General features: G+C 36.2%; 1 protein-coding gene across 1 annotated transcript; it reads left to right on the forward strand.

The window, feature by feature from the left end:
• The first annotated feature begins 13,736 nt into the window (after positions 1 to 13,736).
• Positions 13,737 to 19,136, forward strand: LOC114273877 (monooxygenase 2-like). The gene is made up of 5 exons (XM_082866809.1): positions 13,737 to 15,372; positions 15,700 to 15,762; positions 16,296 to 16,473; positions 17,666 to 17,894; positions 18,413 to 19,136. Exons 1-5 carry the CDS (start codon positions 15,152 to 15,154, stop codon positions 18,976 to 18,978), a joined length of 1,257 nt encoding a protein of 418 aa, XP_082722935.1. The 5' UTR covers positions 13,737 to 15,151; the 3' UTR covers positions 18,979 to 19,136.
• The last annotated feature ends 962 nt before the right edge of the window (positions 19,137 to 20,098 follow it).

Raw genomic sequence — 20,098 nt, forward strand, 5'->3', positions numbered from 1 at the left:
TGGGCAAACGGCCAGGGACTGGATACTGGGTTCAGGTCTGCTGCTGGCTGGTGTATTAGAGGTGCAAATCTTTGACATTTTTTACACTTCTTCACATAGGCTTCTGCGTCTTTCTATATGTAGGGCCACCAATGCCCCTGGGTAATGGCCCTATGGGCAAGTGATCTGCCTCCAGAGTGGCTTCCACAAATTCCTTCATGAATTTCATATAAAAAATCTTCAACTTGTGAAGGATGTACACACCTCAAAAGGGGTCCAGTGAAGGATCTTCTGTAGAGGTGTCCCTCTGTTGTCAGACTGAATTTTGCCGACTTCAATCTGATCTTGTGTGCCTCCTTGTGGTCGTCTGGAAGCTTTCCTTCTTCAGGAATGTAATAATTGCATCCATCCAACTTGGTCCCATGTCCACACACATCACTTCGCGCTCTGTGGTCAGTGGTTCGATGCTCGGGCCCGACAAGTAATTAACCATTATGGTCCTTGCTTTTCCAGGTTGTACCGAACTAGCTAGGTTGGCCAATGCATCGGCGTGGTTGTTATCATCTCGGCTTACTTGAAGTAGTCGGCAGTTCTGAAACAAGGCTGACAGCTTGATGACCTCCTTTGCGTAGGCCGACATTCGTTCATCTCGGGCTGCAAACTCGCATGTTGTCTGGTTAACTATCAGTTGTGAATCACAAAAAACTATTACCTTATCTGCTTGCACTGCTGCTGCCAGCTTCAACCCTGCAATGAGTGCTTCGTATTCTACTTTATTGTTTGAGGCCTTGAACCCCAAACGAATCGATTGTCCTATTATCCACCCATCTGGAGATGTCAAAACTACTTCTGCCCCTATTCCCTGTCGGTTGGAACTCCCATCAACGAATAGTCAAAAGGAGTCGCCGATGTAAATGCTGCAGGGTCTGAGTTTTTCTTCTTTCTTTTGTTCTTTCGCCTTTACCTGGGCTTCTCCTTACTTGTTTGGATATCGTTCATCTTGGCTCAACGGAGCCCGATGTACGATGGATTCTGGTGTGAACTCGGCTACGAAGTCGGCCAGAACTTGGCCTTTAATTGTTGTTCTGGGTCTGTACTCCAGGTTATACTGGCCTAGGGTGACTGCCTATCTGGCTATTCTTCCTGTCAAGTCTCCTTGTTGCAGTAAGGACTTCAAGGGGTGTTTAGTTAGCACCACAATTTTATGGGCCTGGAAGTAATGGTTTAGCTTCTTTGAAGCCATTACTAAAGCCAGTGCCAATTTCTCTAAGGGTAGATACCTTGTTTCTGTATCGGCCAAGGTTTTGCTTACATAGTAAGCGGCCCTTTGCTCCAATTTTTCTTCTCGGATTACCACTGCGCTCACTGCGTGTTCTGAAACCGCTAAGTACGGCAACAACTCCTTCCCAGGTTCTGGATTTGAAAGAACTGGAGCTGTGGTCAAGTACTTCTTCAGGTCGGCCAAAGCGGCTTCACACTCCTCGATCCATAGGAAGTCCGTGGTTTTCTTCACTAAGTTGAAGAAAGGTTTGCATTTGTCTGAACTTCTGCTGATGAACCTATTCAGGGCTGCGGCCCTTTCAATTAGCATTTGCACCGGTTTTGCTGACGTCGAGCTCTTCAAATCTAGGATGGCCTTGATCTGATCTGGGCTGGCCTCTATGCCCCTTCTAGTCACTAGGTATCCCAAAAACTTATCAGATCCTACTCCAAATGCACACTTTACTGTATTGAGTCAGAGTCGATATGTCTTAAGGATGTCAAAGACTGTTTTCAGGTCAGCCAGATGACCTTCAGGTTCCTTAGTCTTCATGACCATGTCATCAATGTACACTTCTACCGTTCTGCCAATCAGGTGTTTGAACATCTTGGTTACCAATCTTTGGTAAGTTGCTTTTGCGTTTTTTAGCCCGAAAGGCATCACTCTGTAGCAGTACAGCCCTTTGGAGGTGATAAACGCAGTCTTCTTTTCATCTGGGGGGTACATGGCTATCTGATGGTATCCCATGTATGCATCCAAGAAGCTCATCCTCCTATGCCCCGAAGTGGCGTCTACCAGCTGTCAATCTTGGGTAGAGGAAAGCTGTCTTTGGGACAGGCTTTGTTTAAACTGGTAAAGTCTACACAGACCCTCCATTTACCGTTTTTTTTTTCACCACTACTGTGTTCGATAGCCATGTCGGATAATTTACCTCTCGAATGGCCCTGGCCTCGAGAAGTCTGTCTACTTCTTCTTTCACTGCTTCGATGTGTACCAACGTCGGTCTTCTTGCTCGTTGAATTACAGGTTTGGCCGACCTGTCAACGTTCAGCTTATGGAAAGTGACCTCGGGGTCAATGCCTGGCATTTCGTAAAGTGTCCACGCGAACACCTCAATGTTTTCTTTCAAAAAAGCTTCCAATTATTTTTCCTCTTCTTCGGCTAAGCCCCAAGCCGAGAAGAAAGAAGCGTTCTTCATCCCCTTCCTGAACGAGGATTTTCTTCGGTGCTTCTTCACTCTTCTCGGCTGGCTCTTTGCCGACATCTTCAAGGACCTCCACGTCCTCGTCTTCGATCTCTGCCTTTTCTGGTTCTCGAATGCTGCAGGTAGATTTTATTGCTGCCATGGAGCAATTTTTTACCTGCAGCTGATCTCCTCTGACCTCTTCAATCCCATGCTCTGTTGGGAACCGCAATAGTTGATGCAGTGTTGAGGAAACAGCCCCTATTGCATGTAACCATGGCCTTCCCAAGATGATGTTGTAAGGGGAGGGTGCGTCGATTACGGTGAACTTTGTTGTTATTTTCCTGGTGCCTGCCTGCACCTCCAAGCTGGTTGCTCCCAGTGGCCATGTCGGCGTTCCATTGAACCCGATCATTGGGTTATTGGATTGCTCCATGTCGTCTGGGTGAAGGCCAAGCTCCTTGTAACATCGGACGTACATGATGTCACAAGAGCTGCCTTGGTCAATCAGGGTGCGCTTTACTTGGCATTCCCCAACCTGGAGGGATACTACCAAGGCATCATTATACAGATGCTACACCATCTCAAGGTCAGCTTCAGAAAAGGACACTACTGGTCCTTGGCACTCCTCTGCCCGATGTCTCTTCTCTCCGACTTGGTAGACATGCTGCAAGTGCTTCACCTTTTGGGTCTCCCCCCTAATTTCGTTCTCGTTGACCTTCGAGTGAATTATATTAATTACCCGAGGTCCTTCTGTCTGTGGTTGCTGTGCTGGGGGAGGCGGAGCTGCTAGTGCCTGAGGCAGTCTTGCCTGCTCTTCCCTTGTTTGGCTTCATCGACAAGGTCTCTTAGATGGCCTTGTCTCACCACGCCTTCCAAGTGTGTTTTCAAGGCTTTACAGCCCTGAGTCATATACCCGTTTTCATTGTGGTAAGCACAACGCCTACCAAGGTTTCTTTCCATAAATTCTCCTAGAGCCCTTACTGGCGCTCTGAAATAGGGTTAATTCCGAATTTGTTCCAGGATTTTGTGAATTGGGATTCGGAACACAGTTGTCACTGCCTGTGCAGCCCTTAGTTCTGTTTTTTGTTTGCTCGATCCATTGTTACCTCGGCCTCGCTTCGGCGAGCCGTTTCCTTTCTCTTGTTTTATCTCCTTAGTCCCCGACGTGTCTTCTTTGGCTTTGGCATACTTCTCAATTCTCGCCATGAGCTCTTCCATACTTTTTAGCAATGTCTTTGCCAAAGACTTTCGTAGTGGACAGTTGTCTTTCAAGCCGTTCTTGAAAGATACAACCGCCACCTCTTGATTGCATTCGGGTATTCGGTTGAACACCTCATAGTATCTTTTTGCATAGGCCCTAAGGCCTTCATCCTTGCTGATCTTCAGAGCCATCAATGCGTCCACCCTTAATGGCTGCAGCTTGTTTGTCATGTACCTGGCCACAAACATCTCAGCCAGGCCTTCCCAAGTCTTCACGCTTCCCTTTGGTAGTTTGTGGAACCAATCTGATGCAATCTCCCCGAAGGATGAGGGGAATACTTTGCAGAGTAACAGCTCATTCCCACTATACAATGCCATTGAGTTCAAATATAATCCAACGTGGAAGTTGAGGTTTGACTTACCATCGTATATTTGGAACCTCGGCATACTGAATCTCTTCGGCGCCTCAAACCTGTCCAATTCCACCGAGAATGGTGTCCTCGGCTTATCTGGGGAGGTTACCTCGGCATCGACGTTCTGTTGCTTCCTCTTGAGGTAATCTCTTAAGTCCTCCTTCGTCTGCCCAGGAGCTCGGCTATCTCCCACTTTCAGTCTTTTTGGTGCACTACTTTCAGCTTCGTGGTGAGTCCTTTTCGACCCTTCTCCATGAGTTGTGTCGAAGCACAGTGCCTGTTCCTGAACATGCCGATGTCTTTTGGGGTCTGCCTCCTTTATGCAATGCATCCTCCGTGATTCTTCTCTTCTTGACTCTCTTTGTCCGACTTCCCTAGAAGGTCGATGAGAGTATCTTCCGCTCCCGTTGTGCTGAGGGGCTACGGGGATTGGTTTTTGCCCTCCCTTTTGGGCGTTGGCCGCTGAATCGGCGTGTCCTGCAGCGGGAACGGTGGCTGCATGACGTTATTTTGCATCATGAAATTGACGACCGACTGCAGGTCTGCCAATTTGTTTGCCATCTCTTTTACCTCTTCGTCCCTCCGCAGGCACCTATCCTTCCATACCTGGAGGTCGTCCTCGTTGTAGCATCCACTTCGATCTGGTTTCTTTGGTGCGTTGCCAGTCTGGCCGACGTCTTTCACTCCGTGATTCTGGTCACGATTTTCTGCGTTGCATTCCTCTCATTCGACATCAAGGTCAATAGGTCTCCTACTTCCAGCAGGAGTGTCGTCCCCAATCTTTTCTTTCTGTCCGTTATTGGCCATCTATTCTCCTTTCTTTCCTACAGATGGCGCCAAATTGTGTGAGTGATTTTCCGATCACACTGCCCAACTCAGTAATCAGCTGGAGTGCACTGGCAGAATAGATGACACCTGGCTGACCTGCAACAGAAAGAGAAGATTTCGACAGTGGTTCGTCCACCCGGGGGCACTCCGACGATCAAGTCAGTATATCTCTCAAAAATAATCAATAGTGTTGAATTCACTGTTCAGAACATAAAGTGCGTACCTTAGACCCACGGGGGTACCTCTCTTTTATAACTAACTCAATCCTTGTTCAACAGGAGCCTAGCTCTAATGGACTTAGGATTACTATTAATCTTGGACTCCCAGTAGGATTGGGATAAACTCCCTAAGAGTCTTATCCTTTCCCAACTGTAGTCTTCCCCCTTTCTAGGACTCTTGTGCCTTATCCGCTTATCTCGGATTCCGATATCTTCGGAGGTAACCTCGGCCTCGCGGAGATCATTTCGGCGTCATGACCAGGACACGCGGCACCTCGGCTAACACGTCAGCGTCACCTTAGCCACGTGTTGGTACTCAGAAAATATATCCCCACAGTTTCAATAAAATCAATCCCGATAACACCTACCAATTTTTTAGGGAAAAAAAAAATTACTGCACCGTGATGATCACGCACTATTATACCAACTCCCGCCATGCCATCTTTGAAGGCAATACCGTCAAAATTAATTTTGTAAATGCCCTAATCCAACAGGTTCCACCAAACTAGCCCTTGATGTGCTACTTGAGGTGCCACCCGATTGCTAATATTCTTATACTCCAACGTCTTGCAAAGTCAGCTAGTTCACCTTTGGTCCTACCCTTTCACTCAGATTGAACATTGTTTCTATTACCCCAAATAATTCACACAATGGCAGCAAGTAACTCAACCACTGCCTTGTTCGAACTGTTTATAAATTCCATGACCCATTGACATACATCTCTTCTACCAAACACACTATCCTAATTTCTAAACCCACAAAGTCTCCAACCTTAGTCGCGAACACGTAATCCCTTCAGTAATGAATGCTTATTTTATTCAGTAATTTCAAAGACCATATCAAACCCCAGAATATGTTAGGTTCAATAAAGCCCTTTAAGGTTTTTCTCTTCCCACAGCCACCTAATACACTGATCGTGCCATATTAAAGACCTATTTAAAGAGATATTCACAAGTAGGAAAACACACACGTATAAATAAAATATGGGTTGGATGATCCTGAAAATCAATCATTGATAGTTTTTGACAAATTATTTTTGTACATTTGTGCCTTGCAATTTCTTACCTAATCTCTCTATATTACTTTAGTTTTATAACATTGTTTATTTATTTATTCATCAAGAGACACGCCCAATTTTATTTTATTTTTTAGAAAATGGAAGCTAGGCTAAAAAATACAACATCATGGATAATCAAAATAAATACAATAAAAGTGGAAAGTTCAAAATTAATTGTAAAAACATGTGATTTTTTTTTTTATTGTTTTACCTCTCTTTTCCCTTTTTTTTCTCCTCTCTCTCTCTCTCTCTTATTTATCTCTCTTAAACCATAATGACTCTTTAAGTTTCATTTCTCTCTCTAAAACCCTAATGAGTGCCACCATCCATGGCCACCTCATGCCTTTCCAACCTCTTACTGCTAACATCATCGCCACCATCTTATATACCGCTGTAGCCTTACTAAGTGACAGTTGAGTTGTAATATTTTGTCACAAAAATGCCAAAGGGGGAAATGAAATAGAATATTTTGTTTGACTATTTTTGTGATTAAAACTGGTCATAATAGTTTAAATGTGTGAGGGTGTTATTGTAATTGAGCACACTCAATTGGCCTCGTACAACGAGATTGAAAACTACGCACAATTACCCGCTCAAGCAAGGACTACATACATGTTTTGAATGTTTTGGAAAAGAATTTTTGAAAAAAGAGTTTGAAAACATGTGCAATTCTGGCCCCACTAAAGTAGGGCGATCGATTACACTTTTAACAGTTGTTAGGGATCGATTGACTAGTGACCGCAATTCAAGTAGAAACAAGCGATCGCTTAGCGATCAATCGTTAAATGATTGTTTCGTTTTAATTGTTTAACAATACTTAGAAATCACTAGACGGTTGATCCCTGTTGGACTATTTTAATATCTTTTATTTATTTATTTATATTTTTTTAATTTGACCTTTTGTCTTATTCATGAATCTTATTTTGTCTTGTTCATGAATCTCATTTTGTTTGGTGAATGGAGATTCATTGTTTTTTGGTGACTTTTGTTTTGTTCATGAATGAAGATTAATTGGAAGTTCATAGACTTGGTGGTGAGTTAATATTTGGAGATTCTCTCTTTTCTCTAGTTTAATGATCATTATTATTTTTTGGTGTATATTGTAAGGTCCTAGTGGCCTATAAATAGTTCCTCTCATCTATTCTTTTCTACGCTAACTATTTTTTATACTTGAGAGATTACTAACTAAAGAAGGGTATTTTTTTTTTTTTTGGAGTTTTGGGTTCACCATCTTTTGTAGAGTTAGCCTGAACCATATGACAAGTAATCGAACTGTTGTATCCTAGAGGGGACAAGTCATAGTTTTGTGACTGCTGCATCAGTATTTGGGTTCTTCCTACCACAATGAGTTTGATCTCCTTAAAGAAAACGAGATATCCGTGCCTCAGTCTGATCTATTTGTATCTCATTTTCTTTGCATTATTTATCAATAAAATATAATTTTTTTGGTATTTTCACCAACAATTTTAAGGAGATCAACCATGGAACAAGTACCAAAAAAAATTAATGATGGAATTGGAGATCTCAACAAGCCTTTCAAATTCAAGGGAGTTCATTTTAAGAGGCGGAAATGAAAAGTTCTTCTTTACCTCAGTCTTTTGAAATTGCTTATATTCTTACCAAGAAAAACCCAAACAAAATCCCAACCGAGGAGATGAATGATGAAGACTACGAGGCACATGAAGCAAAAGTGGCTTCCTACAATACAAATGAATATAAATGTCATTTTTTTCTGTTAAATTGCTTTGCTGATTAATTTTATGATTACTATGACACCACTTACACTTCCACAAAGAAAATTTAGAAAGCTTTACAGACTAAGTATGATACTGAAGAGGCATGAGCAAAAAAAGTATGCAGCTAGCCCTTTTTTTTCGCTTCCAAATGGTGGATGAAAAATCTGTTATGGAGCAGGCACAAGATTTCCAAATGATAGTTGCAGAAGTAAGATCTGAAAGCATCAAGATTGGTGACAACTTGGTAGTTATAGGACTTGCTGACAAGTTATTGCCATCTTGAAGAGAATTCCAAAAGAGCATGTGCCACAAACAAAATGAGACTTCCTTAGAGGTGTTGATCACTCGCATCCGAGTCGAAGAGGAGGCTAGAGGCCAAGATGCATTAATAACACAAGAGGGTAATGACAATTCCACTACAAAGGTAAACTTTGTTTCATTTATATGTTGTCTTCTATTAATTTTTGGTATGCTCACTTGTGTCATATTAATAGTAAATATGTGGGAATTATGAGTAGTTTAGGATTAATTCCTGAAGTGACAAAAAATTTTGAGAGCAAAAATTAACAGTAAATGTGAAGTTTGTAGTAAAGCAAAAATTACCAAGAGGCTACATAAAAGTGTTGAGAAAAATACCGAATTGCTAGAATTACTTCATACTAATTTGTGTGAGTTTGAAGAAATTTTAACTCGTGGTGGTAACCAACATTTTGTCACTTTTATTGATGATTTTTCAAAATACACAAACGTATATTTATTAAAAAATAAAAGTGATGGTTTTGAGAAATTTAAAGAATTCCTTCTGGAAGTAGAAAATTAATTCGGTAAAAAGATTACAAATATTAAAAGTGATAGAGGCTGGGAGTATGAATCTCTTCGATTCAACTCTTTTGTTTAGTTATTGGGAATTATTCATGAGACTCCTTCACTATATTCACCTTCATCTAATGGCGTAGCTGAAAGAAAAAATAGAACGCTAATTGACTTGACGAATGCTATACTTATTGATTCAGGTGCTCCTTTAAATCTTTGGGGCGAGGCTATTTTGACAGTTTGCATGTGATAAATAAAGTGCCACACAAAAAGACTAAAATTGTACCTTCTGAGTTGTGACGGGGGCATAAACCAAATCTAGGTTATTTGAAGGTTTGGGGTTGTTTAGCTTTTGTGAGGCTTGCAGACCCTAAATGACCTAAATTGGGTGAACGAACTAACGCTTGTACTTTTCTTAGGTATGCATTGAATAGTACAGCTTATAGATTTTTTTATAAGGAAAATAATATTATTTTTGAATCAGGTGATGTTATTTTTCATGAAAATAAATTTCCTTTCAAATCTAGAAATAGTGGGGCCAAATAATTTCTAACAATATTTTATACATGCCTAGCTCTTCTACTCCATTTCAAGTTTTTCAAGAATAAGAAAATTCTCAAATCCAACCAAAAAGGAGTAAACGAGCTAGAGTTGAAAAAGATTTTGGCCCTGACTATTATCTTTACAATGTGGAAGAAATTCATTTTACAGTGTAAGAAGTTTTATCATCACCTAATGCTATTTTCTAGAGAGAGGCTATAAATGATGAGATAGATTCACTACTTTCAAACAAAACATGGAAGCTAGTAGATTTACCTCCAGGTTGTAAAACTATTGCGTGTAAATTAGTCATTCGTAAAAAACTTAAACCGGATGAAACTATAAATAAATATAAAGCAAGGCTTGTTGCTAAAGGTTTTAAGTAACAAGTTGATCTTGATTTCTTTAATACTTTTTCTCCGGTTACTAGAGTTACATCCATTAGACTATTGATAACGGTGGCTGCAATTCATGATTTAAAAATTCATCAAATGGATGTGAAAACAACATTTTTAAATGGAGATCTAAATAAGGAGATTTACATGGATCAACCCGAAGCTTTGTGGAGTCTGGGCAAGAAAGTAAGGTGTGTAAGTTAACTAGATCCCTTTATGGTTTAAAACAAGCACCTAAATAGTGGCATGAGAAATTTGATTCCTACATGTTTAAGAATGACTATAAGACTAATGAATGTGATAAGTGCATATATTATAGAACTTGTGAGAATGTACATGCGATTATTAGCCTATATGTGGTTAATCTATTTATCTTTGGCTCTAATTAGCATATTATAAATAAGACTAAAAATATGCTTAATAGCCACTTTGATATGAAAGATCTTGGTGAAGTCAATTTTATTTTGGGAATTAAAATTATCAAGACTAATGATGGTATTTTTCTTGATCAGTCGTATTATGTTGAGAAAATTTTAAAGAAATATAATTTTCGAGACTGTAAACATGTTGTTACTCCTTTTGATGCAAGCATACATTTATATGTTGTAACAAATGAAAAAAAAAATGATTAGTCAAAAGGAATATGCTAGCATGATTGGTAGTTTGAGATATGCTACTAACTATACTAGACCTGACATTGCATATGTTGTTGGAGTATTTAGCAGGTTTATTAGCAAGCCAAGTCGAGATCATTGGCCAGCCACGCGAAGAATTATGAGATATTTATCTAGTACCAAAAATTATGGTCTGTTTTATAACAAGTATCCTGTGGTACTTGAGGGATATAGTGATGCCGATTGGAACACTTTGTCAGGTGATTCTCTCTTTACGTCAGGTTTTATTTTTACCTTGGGTGGTGGTGCTATATGTTGGAAGTCTAAAAAACAGACTATAACTACTAATTCTACAATGGAAGTTGGGCTTATAGTGTTAGCTTTAGCATGTGAGGAAGCGAATTGGTTGGGAGATTTGTTATATGAAAGCCCTTTTTGAGAAAAACCAAATCCTCCTGTGTTAATTTGTTGTGATAACACTACTGCTATTGGTAGAATGAACAATCATTTTTATAATGGTAAATCCAAACCTATTTGAAGGAAACACAGTAATGTGAGATTCTATTTGAGTAATGGCATCATAATTGTGAATTATGTAAAATCTTGTGATAATCTTGCGGATTCGTTAACCAAGGCCTTGGCGAGATATAGGATCTGGAATACATTGAGAGGGATGGGTTTGAAGCCTATAAAATCATAAACTATGTATGAGGATATCCAACTTGAGGACCAGAGATCTTGTAACTAGATTCAATGGGAAGAACGAATCATATGGTGGTTGTAAAAAATGCCCTCCTTAATATTTTTTTGTCCATCCCTATGATGTAAGTACATTTGTCCTGTAATGTTGGAGGGTTGAGTTTTTATATTCTTAATGAAATTATGTAGCTCTTGTTAAGTGGGGTGTGTAAATTACAGGAACATCCTTGATAGATTTCACCTATGTGAGCATGGAAGTGGGGCCGCTTTCTATGAGAATAAGGCTTATTCTCAAATATACTCATGAAAACTGGGATTGGCACAAGGCCGTAATGTGCTAGCTATTAAAAACTCATGTCAACACCTGAATTATTACGTGTAAGCAGTAATACTTTATTTTCCCTAAGTAGTCATAATTCAAGTCTGAGACCACTACTGACTCTGGAGTAGAAGTTGTTGTTTCACTAATGAAGGTTCAAGCAGAGCACACCTTCAGGATGCATACTAATCTATCTTTGTTTGGTAATCTCTCTTGTCCTTGTTGATATTAAAATAAGTGAGGGATTGTTGGACCATTTTAATATCTTTTATTTATTTATATTTTTTAATTTGACTTTTTGTCTTGTTCATGAATCTTATTTTGCTTGGTGAATAGAGATTCATTGTTTTTTGGTGACCTTTTGTTTTGTTTCTGAATGGAGATTAATTGGAAGTTCATGAACTTGGTGGTGAGCTAATATTTGGAGACTCTTTTTTTTTCTCTAATTTAATGGTCATTATTATTTGTTTGTGTATATTGTAAGGTCCTAGTAACCTGTAAATAGTTCCTTTCATCTACTCTTTTCTACACCAACTATTTTTTATACTTGAGAAATTACTAGCCAAAGAAGGGTGTTTTTTTTTTTTTGTGGAGCTTTGGGTTCACCATTTTATGTAGAGTTGGCCTGAACCATACGACAAGTAGTTGGACTGTTATATCCTGGAGGGGACAAGTCATAGTTTTGTAACTTTTGCATTGGTATTTAAGTTCTTTCTACCGCAGTGTGGACTTGATCTCTTTTAAAAAAATGAGATATCGGTGTATCAACCTGATCTATTTATATCTCATTTTCTTTGTATTATTTATCAATAAAATATAATTTTTTAAATATTTTTACTAACAATCGTTGAGCGATCAGTCACTCTTTCAAGTGCGATCGATCGCAGCTGCAATTTTTGCTAAATCTAATTTTGTTTCTTTTTTTATACTATTTTTTCTATTAAAAGACTTTTTTAACTTGTTTTTCAGTATCTCAACTATTGAGCTTCATTTCAGTAAAAAAAAAAAAAAAAAAAAAAACTTGGTTAGAATTTTCTAAAAACTCTTTTCAGAAAATTCTATTTTTTTTATTTTTTGTATTTTTTTATTTTTACTGAATTTTTTAATAACTTAAGCATTTTTTATTTTTTATTTTTTAGACATACCTAACATAAATATACCTAAAAAATAAAAAATTTGTGAAAGAAACTTTTTAAAAATTCACTAAATACCAAAAATATAAAAAAAAAATATGAGAATTCAATACATTTTTTGTAAGTTTATGTATTTATTAATTTTAAAAATATTTTTTCACATTTTTTTAATTTTTAGATACATCTAAATAAGGTGCATCTAAAAAAATAAAAAAAAAATATTTAAAAATTTAAAAATATTCACTAAAAACAAAAAAATACGAAAATTAAAAAAATTAATTTTTAAAAACTAACACAAAAAATTCAAATCAAACACACTGATTACCACCGGGGGTGGTGGCCCAGTGGAGAAAGCAACTCGTCTCCACAGGCTGGACCCAGGGTCGAATCCTAGGGGAGTGTGGAAGTGTTCTTTTTGAGACCCCTTTTTGTATTCCGGTTCGAACCTTCGGCGGTCTGTGACGTATAGTTGAGCTCCCCTGGTACCCCGGTGGTGGGTCCCTCACATGGTGGGAGTTAATTCCTGACTGGCAACCGATTATTCCGGGGTCAGGGCCCACGCGACCGTTTGAGTTTCAAAAACCCCCAAACTTTACATCATTACATTGTTCAATTTACACTCAAGGCCGATTGGATAATCGGAGCCGCTTGTGAACATAGATCGAAATTAAAGCTTTTTAGTGTCCTGAAGATCAAGAATCCTTTACAAGTCATCGTGTTAAGTAAGTCTGGGTAAAATTTGTAAGTCCTCTTCACTTTGTTTTGTATTCTTAGATCTTTTAGTGAATTTCATTGAGTGCTTTGGAATTCTTAATTGGACACCCATTTTGATTGTGGCTGAAAGTTCACTAAAAACTTTTGTATAAACCATTTTTCTAACATTGATATTTACGACCAGAGATTATATATAATAAACCAATGAGGATCAAAATCGTTGTGAAATTGATGACTACTTATTATATATAATATAATCCTTCAATACTGACAAATTCCCAGTTTTCATTTGGAGAACAGAACAAAGACCAGCCATCTTGCACTTTACGTTGCAAATATGCCCTTTTCTTTTCTTTTTTTTTTTATCTTTTTGTTTTATTTAAAATTTGGATGCCAATTTATTTAATTAACTTGTCAATATATCAAATGCCAAATCCTTACATGTCTAATCCTAGGATTAAGTTGGATAATTAGGGCCTGGGCTATGCTACAGACCCCCAGCTGGGGGCACCCCCAGTGACCCCCAGTGGCAGGTGGCACACTGCCATTGGGTGGACTTCAAAAAAAAAAAAAAAAAAAAATTTTCAGCCTATCAGGGGCGACCCCCAGTGACCCCCACTGGGGGTGTTAGACATTTTTCTTGTGTGTAATAATACTACTTTATGGTGTCAGATTGATGGTTTAACTTCTATGAAAAGAAATTTAGGTAGCGTTTAGTTGAGTTTTAGAATTATGATTTGAGTGTAGAATTGTATTTTGAATTTGTGAGTTTTTGAATTATGATTTGAAAAGAAAAAATTTGTTTAGTTATGAGTTTTGAAAAGACTTTTCAAAAGAATTTTGAAACAAGACAAATTGTTTGGTTATGAGTTTTGAAAAAGGGTTTTCAAAACTTAATTGAAAAACTTATATATAACTCATAACCAAACACAAAACTCAAAACTTTATTGAAAATTATATTCAAAACTTATAACCAAACTCTTTTTGAAATTTAATTCAAAAAAATAATTATTGAAAAAAATAATTTTTTTTAAAAATTTAAAAAATTCTGAAAACGTTTTTTTATTTAAAATATTAAAAAAATATTCAACTAGTGTTTTAAAATTACTTTTGATTGTATATTTGGTTCGAATTTTTTTTTAATTGTTTTGTTTGAAAACAATCTAATTTTTTTTTTTGTATATTTAACAAATAACAAAAACAAATATAAATTTTTTGCTTTCAAATAATTGGTTGTAATTGCAAAAAAAAAAAAAAAAAAAAAACTGTTTCGGTCAACCAGCTGGACATCCGGGCGAACGACCCAATTTGCAAATTCAAAAAAACATGCATTGGAATGTGTATTCAAATGTGGCATTGGAATTGATTTTTGAAAACTAAAACTAAGCATAGCATTCAAATGTAAGAGTGAAAAATTGATTAAAAACTCACACCAAACACAGCCTTAATATTTGTGGGGTATATATTTTTTCTCCCATTATCAGTTGTTTGTAATTGCTTATTTATTGTCTTCTCAAGTTTAGACTAATAAATAAAGTTAGATAAGGTTAAGTCCATGTTTGTTTAGGAGTTTGAGGAGGAGAGTTCGATTGCTAATTCGTGGAGTTAAAAAAAAAAAAAAAAAAATTATTTTGAAAAATTATCAAGTAATAAAGAATCCATATCCTATTTATTTCAAGAAATAGCAATCTCCATTTTATAGTTAATGATTGTGAATGTGTCACATCAATAAATCATAAATTTTATTTTAAATTAAAAAATCAAGAAAGTTAATTAAAATGGCATAACAATATATAAAGAATTTTGAATTTTGATGAAGTATTGCAATTTTAAGTTTTAAAAGTGAAATTTTTATTTCTCTTAAACAATCACAATCACTGATTGACATAGACAATTTTGTTTTGTTTCGTTGGTATAATGATGTTGAGATATAAGTTAAATATGTACTACCCTAATTGAAATTATATATATGTATGTGTGTGTGTTTGTTTGTAAAACTTCTAACACCTATCTTAAGAGATACCTCCAGGCCGGCAAGAGAGAGAAATGGAGGTGGTGGCGAATGTGGTGATAGTAGGAGCAGGAATAGCAGGGTTGGCAACGGCGGTGGCATTGAAGAGAGTGGGAATTGAAGCATTAGTTTTAGAGAGATCGGAAGGGCTGAGAACCACCGGTGCAGCCTTAACCCTTTTCCCAAATGCTTGGCTTGCACTTGATGCTCTTGGTATTGCTCAAAAGCTCAGTTCCATCTATAATCCCTTCAACAAGTAACTATTACTTTCGTATCCTTCATTTTTCTTTACAAATAACTTCTTCCTTTTCTACTTACCCGAAAAATCTTCTTCCTTTTCTTTCCTTGGTAATGATAATTTCCATGTTTGGATTTTGTTTTGCTTGCATGAATTCTAAGCACTGCCCAGTGCCCCTACATTTAGTACAAGTATTCTATGGTAGTGTCATTTTTCCTCATAAGTACAATGAAAAGCTTGGCATTAGAGAGAGAGAGAGAGAGAGATTTACATGGTGTTTCTTCTCAAATATTCTATTATTGTCCACGTTGTTGTTTTATTTGTTTATTTTTTTGAGTGGTGTAGAGCATGCATAACCAATGTTGCCAATGGAGCTTTTCAAGAAGTCCCTATGGTTGGAGCTGACAGGTTAGCTCACGAACTATCACCCAATGATAATTGTGTTCCTTGACACTGTATTTAGATTTTAAATTTAAATAAAAATTTGAAAAAAGAAATTATTTATATTACATTCACATTTAACTCACATTTTCTCTTTCTTTCCATTTTTATTTTTCTTTTCAAGTCTCCACTCAAATTTCATGATCCAAACAACCACAAACCGATCACATACCATCTCAGCTACCTTGTCCATTATCTATGCTTTGTCTAGCAATATAATCAGTTAATTCATGGATTACTTGTGTACTGGAGTGAAAAAATATCGAACTCTTAAAAATTAACAGTTTGACACTCGGGTTCAAGTTCCCAAAGCTCTTTCTTTTAATCCATTTCCTTCAATCCCTTTCCCAGTGTATATACATATAAAATAAAATAAAAAAAGCTATTATTAAAAAAATAATTATTTCTTTCTCTTGTACTTTCTCACCCAATTTGATTCAACACAAATTATATATAAGCTCCTAAAATAATTAATGGTATTTGATTTGGGCATGATATAGGGGAGAAGCTGGAACTAGAGCTGTACATCGAAAAGCCTTACTAGAAGCCCTTGCAGAGGAACTATCAACTGATACAATTCGTTTCAATTCAAAGCTAACTTCCATTGAAGCCCAAAACCAAGAAGACCCTTCCATTGTTGTGGTTCGCTTGCAAGATGGAACTGAAATCAAAACCAAGGTAACAAAAAACAAGTGTAAATTATATGGACCTCTCCGTACACAATTGACATAATTACACTTAACCTCGTTAATATGACATATAATTAAGAAAAATGTTAGGGATACAAACAATCTTATTAACACACTCACAAGTTGATATGAATCCCATACCAAGTGATGGTTAATCTTATCAAAACTTGCGAGTGTGTTAGTAAAATTGTTAGTAAATGTGTAAGTATCTCTAATATCGTTATATAATTAAACAGTCTCCCATTAGCATGATGAACACATTACCTTTCTCTCTTCCCCTTTACTTTTTTTCACTTTTTTTTTTTTTTTTGTCCTTCATCTTAATTAATCTTCACTAGGGCTGTTCATTATTTTATTTTTTATTTAATTATATTTTAAATTAATCCTTAATTATATTTTATATTTTAAATTAATCATTAATTATATTTTATTTTATTTTATTTTTATTAACATATTAATTTATTTTTAGCTTTGAAGAAAATTAGGGTAAAATTATATTTTTATTGTGTTAATTTCACTTTATTTTTTTAGAATATCAAACCTATCCTAAAAAATGAAGTGTGTGACATGCCTTCCGTTAATTTGGATGAAAATATTAATAGTAGCACTTTAGTCTAAAATCGCATAATGACTTTCTAATTACATTTGAATCATAGAGACTAAAGTATTTCAAACTCAAACGATTAAGGATAAAATAAATTAACCTATAGAATAAACCTGCCCTAATTACACTTAACCTAGGAGTCATAAACCTCCTCAAAGAGCTGGTTATACCAACGTTTAGGAGTCACACTTCCAACAGGATTCATCCTCTGACCTAATATCTCAACTAGGATATAGTCTGATACCTCGGCCAATACAATTTTGCCATGTGGCATAACCTCAGGTTCAATCTTAAGAGAAATTATTGGCTCCATTTGGGCAAGATTTTTTTGGGTTAAAATAGCACTAAAGGATAAAATAGGCTAAAATAGTTAATAAAATAAAATATTATATTAAATTCATAATCGTTTCATATTTTTTTTCACAAATATTACATCAAATTACAAAAAAATTCAATTCCCTTCCCAAACACAATTAAAATAGCATACTACAATAACCAACTTCCTAAATACAATTATAATTTATGCTTTTAATCGTTTTAATTGATTATTTGTTTGTTTGTTTGTTGGGGTTTATAGGTGTTGATAGGTTGTGACGGGGTGAACTCGGTGGTGGCTCGTTGGTTAGGACTTGGGGCGGCAGTGGATTCGGGTCGGTCAGCAGTGCGTGGGTTAGCAGTGTACCCGCAAGGCCATGGGTTTAAGCATGACATGCAGCAGTTTATAGATGTGGGCAAAAGGGGTGCTTTTCTTCCTCTCAATGATAAAGAACTTTACTGGTTCTTCATTTCCAAATCCACTAACAAAGGTTAGCTTTGTCCTCTTTCAATGGTCAAGAATTTATATATTTATTTTTTCAATTGATAAGAGAATAATTAGAAATATAAAAAAATATGACAACATTAATACTAAAAGGTATCAAACTTTTCTCTTTCATAAAAATTGAACTTAAGATCTCATACGTGTCATACTCACATTAATCAGAAAGACAAATGGTCCAACTTCAATAATTAAGTTAAAAGACATGTTAAAATAACTAAACCTTGTAAAAAATCTTATTTAATGGTGAGTCAAAAATACTGTCAAAAAATGATAAACTTTATATTAAATTTGGTTTAAAATTTGACAAAATCATTTTTTTGTCACATATTTTTTGTTAAAAACCCAACTGTTTTTTTCTTATCACAATTCCCAACCTCCACAAACCAAAACCGAAGCTTACAATTAAAAATAAAAAATAAAAAATAATTTACAATTACAAAAGCTTAACAAATAATATCCTTTGAAAATAAATTTACAATTAATATTCTAAGAAAAACATGGCAGGAGAAGAAGTAGATTTGATACAAAGAGAGGTGTTGGACAAGCATGCCAAGAACTTCCCTCCAGTATACTTGGATGTTGTTGGTCACTGTGATCCTTCAACACTTACTTGTGCCCCACTTCTGTTGAGATATCCATGGGAGATACTATTTGGAAATGTAAGCAAAGGGACTATCACAGTTGCTGGAGATGCCATGCACCCTATGACACCTGATCTAGGCCAAGGTGGTTGTTCTGCCTTAGAGGATGCAGTTGCCTTAGGCCGAAACATTGGCGAATCCTGCATTGGAAATGGCAAGTTTGTCCCTGAAGACGCCAACAAGGCCATAGACGGCTACGTGAAGGAGCGGAGATGGCGTGCAGCCGAGTTGATCACTGCTTCATATCTCTCAGGCTGGGTACTGCAACAATATGGGTCTGGATGGTGGATGCAGTTCATTAGAGATATGATACACTATAGATTTCTCTCCAAGAAGATCAAGGATGTTATTCGTTATGACTGTGGAACCCTGCCTAAGCCCTCCTCCTGCTCCACTGAATCAGAGATAACCAACCACACTAATGCTTGACGCTCAGATTCTTTGTGTGCAACATTTTCATGAATTTTCTTTACATTTTTAACTTTTTCACTTCACTAGTCACTTTTGCATTTTATTTTGCATGCAATTACTTCTTCTCCTTAAAATTGTATTGGGCAAATTATAATAGAGTATACCACTTATGTAAATTTGATCCTGTAATTTCGTTTGCAATAATTTTTCTGTTAATATTTTCTTTTTTAAAGAATAGTCACATCTATTTGGGAAAATGGAACAATGACACAAAAAATAAACTACATTGGTCTATATAATGTCCCTTGTGTAAATTTAGTCTATGTACTTTCATTTGTTACAAAAAAATTTCATTGGATTTTAGAATTTGTATATAAGAATATCTCTAACGCTTACTCAAATTTTTTTATCAAATTTGAGTAAAAAATTCATTTGATACAAACTACAACAAAAAGCAGTTTTGGCAACCAAAAATATAAATTTCGTTGCTGAAAGTAGGACAATTGGCGACTAAAATTGAATTAGTAGCCAAAAGTCGGCGACTAAAACAGTTTAGTAGCCAAATGTGTACTTATTGGCGACTAAAAATCAGATTAGTCGCTGATTACATGGGTTTTAGCGACTAAAACAATTTTAGTAGCCAAAGGTGAAAGTTTTTGGCGACTAAAAAAGATTAGTAGCCAAAAGTATAGGCTTTGGCGACTAAAAATTGGTTTGATCGCACCGACAAAAAAAATGTTGTAGCCAAATGTAAAGGTTTTTGGCTACTAAAAAATTTTTAGTAGCTAAAAGTGGACAATTGGCGACTAAAATTGAGTTCAGTCGGCAAAAGTGGTTATTTTTAGACGGAAATTAATTTTTTTAGTGACTAAATTATTGGTAGTAGCCAAAACTAAGGTTTTTGGCAACCAAAAAAAACTTTAGTCGCCAAAAGTGGCTCCCTTTTTTTTTAATAATTAATTTATTTTTTACATAAATTAATATTGAATAAAAATAATTATATTTATATATATAGTTTTAAATTAATACGGATCAATATACTATATAAATAATATATATTGCATATATGTTTATGTGATGTTATGGTGGCATAGTGGAGGGAGTGTGTTTGTAAAGGTGTACAAAGTAGAAGGTCTGT

Source organism: Camellia sinensis, chromosome 4 (assembly GCF_055761805.1).
Source record: "Camellia sinensis isolate YWXY chromosome 4, ASM5576180v1, whole genome shotgun sequence".
Classification (NCBI taxonomy): Eukaryota; Viridiplantae; Streptophyta; class Magnoliopsida; order Ericales; family Theaceae; genus Camellia; species Camellia sinensis.

Bases quoted from the DNA above. Each gene is read 5' to 3' on its own strand.
- LOC114273877 (XM_082866809.1), top strand. From the start codon at position 15,152: ATGGAGGTGGTGGCGAATGTGGTGATAGTAGGAGCAGGAATAGCAGGG. The intron at 15,763-16,295 runs GTTAGCTCACGA...GGCATGATATAG, and splicing joins CCTATGGTTGGAGCTGACAG to GGGAGAAGCTGGAACTAGAG. The intron at 17,895-18,412 runs GTTAGCTTTGTC...AAAACATGGCAG, and splicing joins TTCCAAATCCACTAACAAAG to GAGAAGAAGTAGATTTGATA.